This window comes from Conger conger, chromosome 19, assembly GCF_963514075.1.
Source record: "Conger conger chromosome 19, fConCon1.1, whole genome shotgun sequence".
Classification (NCBI taxonomy): domain Eukaryota; kingdom Metazoa; phylum Chordata; class Actinopteri; order Anguilliformes; family Congridae; genus Conger; species Conger conger.
Window position 1 is genome coordinate 15,371,929 of NC_083778.1, and position 6,061 is coordinate 15,377,989.

General features: G+C 42.2%; 1 protein-coding gene across 1 annotated transcript; it reads right to left on the bottom strand.

Moving 5' to 3' along the window:
- Window positions 1-1,255: 1,255 nt before the first annotated feature.
- Window positions 1,256-5,641, bottom strand: LOC133119264 (deoxyribonuclease-2-alpha-like). Its single transcript, XM_061229791.1, has 7 exons — window positions 5,585-5,641; window positions 4,677-4,780; window positions 4,187-4,340; window positions 3,185-3,263; window positions 2,698-2,859; window positions 2,413-2,604; window positions 1,256-1,945 (listed from the first exon to the last, which is right to left on the bottom strand). The coding sequence occupies exons 1-7, from the start codon at window positions 5,585-5,587 to the stop codon at window positions 1,545-1,547; spliced, it is 1,095 nt and encodes a 364-aa protein (XP_061085775.1). The 5' UTR covers window positions 5,588-5,641; the 3' UTR covers window positions 1,256-1,544.
- Window positions 5,642-6,061: the final 420 nt, after the last annotated feature.

Sequence of the window (6,061 nt, forward strand, 5' to 3'; positions counted from 1 at the left end):
CCACCACGTTAAGGTGGCGATTCCTCGGAGGGGATGGCTGAGGATGTTATTGCTAATGTTAAGCAAAGCCCATTCTTTGCCATTCAACTTGACGAAACGACATTAATTAAAAATAAATATAGATCGCGTTTGAGAGTTGAAGGGGATCTCCGCCTCTTTCTCAGCCCAACGCAGCCACGCTTTGATGAACTGTGTTCGAAGCAGTCCGTTTTATTTTTTATAAAGATATAGCCTGTGAATGTACTGTATTTGCTACTATTAAGTCTGTTTTATTTGTTTTTTATAAAGACATAGCACGTGAATGCATTTGCGACTATTTTGGAAATAGACCACCAATATATGTTTCCATCCATCCATCCATTATCTTAACCCGCTTATCCTGAATAGGGTCGCAGGGGGGCTGGAGCCTATCCCAGCATACATTGGGCTAAAGGCAGGAATACACCCTGGACTGGTCGCCAGTCCATCGCAGGGCAACCAATATATGTTTCAGTTGTAATTGCACTATAATTTATGTATGGGGTTTTCCCACCCATGAAATGGGGTTGTGGGATAAAAAAGTTTGAGAAACCCTGCGCTAGAAATACAAACGAACAAGCAGTGACTGTTAGTAAAGGATAAGAACTTACAGAACTGGTGGTTTTCCTGATTGTTTTTGTTTGTTTTTTGCCCGCACAAGAGAGGTGGCATGCGCACTGCAGTAGTACTTTTAAGTTAGAAGATTCATCCTCAGGTCCATATCCCAAGTGGCCATCAATTTTTTTTCCCATTTTCTTTTTTTTGCAGATTGTTGGACTGAATATATTATGAATAGTTCATATGTAGTCTATATAAGAGCCTCAACATACTGTACCATTTTTGAACTATTAAAAAACATTCACAACGATTATGCATGCTTTTTGGAGTGCTTATGAATGATTTATGAGTGCAGTGTACCTAGATCGGTGAACCACGTGTGAGATCTGTCCCAGTTGGTGATATCATGCATACGTACATTTTCTTTCATCTCAATGTGCATTCAAGAATATGTTCTATAGTCCACAATAGAACAGATTCAAGTGATGACAATTAAATCATATGATAAAATATTCATAATTGTAATTGTAATTAAATGTTTTTGCTGATGAATACATAATGAATACTTTATGAAGATTGAGTTAATCTTATGTAGTCATTGTGTAAGTTCAGCAGTCTAATGAGCAATGGTATTTGGAGTTGTGTTCCCTGCTGAAAAAAACAGCTCAAGCTAGTGGTAGCTGGTTGACAGGTTCAATTTTAATCTGGTCATGAAAAACACAGAGTAGGATTGAACAGAACTCAGAAGAGCTGGTCCATTTTTAATTTCATTCAAGACCCATGTATTACATTCCATAAACAACAGGCTAACAGTGACAACAGGAAACCACTCGTTTCATTCTACTCGTGGTCGACATTTGGCTTCCTTGCATTTGGCTGAAGAGAATAGAAATATGACAAAAATCTAACAGGATTTTGAGAGGGAAAGGCAGGGTTTAGAATGAAGTTAAGTGGCTGGGCGAGACTCCTCAGGTTTTTCGGACTGGACAGTTTTCTTTATAGTCAATGAAAGCCTTGAACTCCTTTCTGACCTCTGACCCCTCGATGCAGAGTGCCCCTCCAGGCCTCTCGTCCTGGCTCAGCACTCTATTCAAATCGCTGATACAGGTCCACAGCGGTTTACGCTCGTCTTCAGTCACACACCATTTGGAATGGTCGTTGCAGTCGGTCCACGAAGCCGTTATCCTTTTCGAACCCTTTGGCACGGTCATCACGATATTCTCGACCGTGTTAATAACCTTCCCTTCCATGGAGCAGTCGGAATCGGAATCGGAATCGGGATCGGACACGTCCATCTTGCTTCCCCGCCAGGACTGGACAGACAGGTCACTGTCCAGGATCTTTGCGATGCGAAAATAAAGATCTTTCGCTTCAAGAAGAGCAGAAACGCCACATGGAGAGGACGTTACAATCAAGTAAATCAAAACAAAAACAATCAAAACTCATTGAAGAAATGTATGAAATCGATGGGTATTTTTGTTCGGACATTCATTCGGCTTCTTGTTTGAGGGCCGTGGCGGAAGGAGTTAGTCGTGTCTCATTGGCCACTGTCAGTTTTACAGCCTGACAACAGTATCCATTTTCATGAATTAATATCATTGTGCACTGTACACATGACAGCAAAGCCAAGTGACATAAGCTCACTGTGTGTGCACAGTCATAGGACTCACTCTCCTAATCCAATCTCTCCACCGCTGTAAGTACTACTACAGCACAATGTGTAAAATATTATTGCTGAATAATGTGATTGCTGATTGTAGTCAATAATATAAGGGATTGAAATGGTCGTAGGCAGTAAAATATGAGGCATTTTTAAATAACATACAGAAATCTCACCATCTTCTATCCCGGAGCTGTATTTAGCAAAGCTTTTAAACTTGTGGCCACCCCTTGATGTCAAATCCTGGACCAGAAAGGGATCCTTTGGTTCGGCAAATTTACGTTTTACAACATCCTGGAGTGATGTATGAAAATCATCTGGGATGTTATAGTCAAATGGGAAGGCACTGATCTGCAGGAGGTGTTTACCTGAGAATGAAATAAGCGAGATATTAACCACTCAAGTCACTCCCAACACTTAAAATACTTTCTAAATATGAAGGCCTAACGAGGGCAGATTACCTATCTCGTTGAATGTTTTGTAGGGCAATGTCACACAGATGAATGTCTGACCGTTTACTGCTCCAGAGTCCGGCCAGAGAACTTTCTGCTTTCGATCATAGGGGAAATCTGGGGTGCTGTGTAGGAGCCAGACCCCAGTGGTTTTATCCATCATTACAACCCCTAGGGAACATGAACAATGAGACAGCATTTCCACAAAAACCCCTCGAGAACATGAACAATGAGACAAAAACATTTCCACAAAAACACACATAACATAACATAACATAACATAACATAAGAGGCCATTCAGCCCAGCAATGCTCACCTTTTCCTACCCCTAAGTGTACGTACTGCCTAGTTTGCCTAAAAGCTAAACAGAATCGAACACCGGATCAAGCCTGGTCTTGAAAAGCCCCAGTGTTTCCGCCTCCACTACATCTTCTGAAGCAGGTACGTACAGCGTCTGCCTTCTGCCATTGAATATGATGGGAATTCTCCGTCCTACCTTTACTGTGGCCAAAGCTCTGTAAGGCATTACTCCCTGGGGGCTGATCATTGTAGGAAATGAATCCACAGTCTGGTGTCTACAAGTGATGCAGAAGAAAAACGACGATAACTCCAGACCTTTTTCTCTTCACAGAGAAAAGACAATGCTTCACTCAGTAAGCACTTTATTAGGTAGATTATGTACATCAGCTTGTTAATGCAAACATTTAATCATCCAATCATGTTGCGGAAACTAAATGCATAAAAGCACACTGACACCGTCAAGAGGTCCAGCTGTTTTTCAGACCAAAATGTCAGAATTGGGAAGAACTGTGGTCCAAGTGAGCCAAAGTAATAACGTCAGGAGAAACAATAGCAGGAAAAAAGATTTGGAACTCAAAAATAATTCTGACAAGACAATATCTTAAATAACAAAACTAAGTTCCATTTTCATAGTCTTATCGTATGTGTGTCAGTGTGTGCATGTCAGTGTGTGTGTCTGTGTGTGTTAGATTTGCACTTTGTTCTTCAGGAAGCCCTGTTAGTTGTACGAGCCCATCTATTCAGCAGTTAGGGGCAACACTGGCACAGGAGGTAAGAGCAGTCGTGTGACAGTTGGAGGGTTGCCGGTTCGATCCTGCCCTGGGTGTGTCGCAGTGTCCCCTAAGCAAAACCCCCAACCCCCAATTGCTCTATAGCTTAAAGCTAATTTAAGATTTCATCAAGGCCAGGGGTTTTCTACCTTTTATGATTCAGGGCCCCTCCACCCAGGCTCAAAGGCATCCAGGGGGACCCCCATTAAGTTAAAAAGGGTCATATTAAACAACAAGCTGGTTGGTGCCTTGCATGCCAGCCAATCATCATTGGTGTGTGTGTGTGTGTGTGTGTGTGTGTGTTAATGAGAAGCATTAATTGTACAGTGCTTTGGATAAAGGCACAATATAAATGGCAACCATTTTGTGTCAGGATTTTATTTTCAGAAAAACAGACCATAAAAAGAGCATAATAAAAGTGTTCTCACCGGAGACTTAAGCAGAGGCTCCAGTGTGTGTGCTAGGACACCTTTCGTGTCCTTGATAGAAGTATGCCATTCAGACATACCTGGAGCAATGTAGACATACTCTAAGCCAGTAAATCCGTAGTTGTTCAGTTGGGGCACCTTGTATAAGACATACCTGATGATGACCATTTAGAGAAGAGGAGAAGGAGGGAAGAAAAGAGGAGATAAAATTTTCAGTTCCATTTCACATCAGCATTTAACAAATTTATATTCCCCCCCCCCACTTCCCCCCCTTCTCCAACAGAAATTGAACATTCGTCAGCACATAGGAACACTAACAATGCTCCAATACAAACAGCTAGTAAGTCGGCCCCTAAATAATGGGGATTACTATCAATGCCGACACAGAAAAAAATCACAAGACAAAATGCAAAATCCCACACCACAGGTCTGACCAATGTCGTCAGAAAGGTTTTTTCTGTTCTTGCGAGAATTCAAAGCATTCACTTGCCAGTCCACCCTAACGCCATTTTTATCTCTGCAGGTGATTTTGTCCTCTGAAGAGCAGAGGTCCCAGCAGAGAAGACTGAGAGTGAGGACCCTCCACATGACTCCCTGAAACACCAAGAACAACAGCCACGCATCAGCTCCAGACACATTCTTTAACCTTCACCCGTTATGTTGACTCAGGGGACATGCACTTTTAGTAATTCATTCATTCATTATCCTAACCCGCTTATCCTGAACAGGGTCGCAGGGGGGCTGGATTCTATCCCAGCATACATTGAGCGAAAGGCAGGAATGCACCCTGGACAGGTCGCCAGTCCATCGCAGGGCACACACACCATTCACTCACACACTCATACCTATGGGCAATTTAGACTCTCCAATCAGCCTAACCTGCATGCCTTTGGACTGTGGGAGGAAACCGGAGTACCCGGAGGAAACCCACACAGACACGGGGAGAACATGCAAACTCCACACAGAGAGGCCCCGGCCGACGGGGATTCAAACGCAGGACCTCCTTGCTGTGAGGCACTAATATAAATGCTAATAGAAATCAGAAAGGGGGCAAATACTCACACCACAGTATTATTATCCTGATCTTATTGTACTATGAATAATTATTATAATCAAATACACAACATAATTTATCCACTGAAATGAAAAATGGATTTTGCCAATCTAATGGGCCAAATATATCATAGAAATAAATCATTTGAAGCAATTGCATAAAAACATTTTCCCTCCTCTCATATTAGATTGTGGCAGGATTAATGCCAGTTCACTGCTCATAGCCAAGAGCGAACGGAAGAGAGGACAAGGAGCAGCCTTGGGTGCATCTCTCTGCTGAACAAACCGCTACGCTGGAACAGAACCCATTCTACTCAGAATTGCCCAGAAATCTGAAAGTCTTACCATTTGTAGGCTTGAAGAGTTGACTGTGCTCTACCCTCAGGCACACAGAGCAATATATAGGGAGGTGATGAGACCTGCCTCCTGCCCTGTTGAATAATTTGAGCTGGGGAGGGAGCGCTGTGTACCCTCCTATGATTCGATAAGAGATTCATGTGGCTTTGGCCAAAACCACTGGAGCCAGATTCAGTTTAGTTTTTTTTTTTTTTTTCTTGTTTTACGTTTGATTTTCGTATTTCGTGTCAAAAACGAGTATGTTATTATTTTTACATGGGGCACCATGTCAGATTGATTGGAATATTCCCCAAAAATTCCACTGTTTTGGAAAATTGAAAAGTAAAAAAAAAAAAACATTTGCAATTGCCAGATCAAATTTGCTCATATGCAAAAGAATACTTCACTGAAAGTCCCCGCTGCCAATGACCCCAACAAGCACAAATACACAAGCCAGACCTGGCTAAAATACAGATACCAATCCAT

Coding starts and splice junctions, on each gene's coding strand:
- LOC133119264 (XM_061229791.1), bottom strand. Junction 4,341..4,676: donor AATGGCGTTAGGGTGGACTG/GCAAGTGAATGC, acceptor GGTCATCATCAG/GTATGTCTTATACAAGGTGC. Junction 2,860..3,184: donor GAGCTTTGGCCACAGTAAAG/GTAGGACGGAGA, acceptor CATGTTCCCTAG/GGGTTGTAATGATGGATAAA.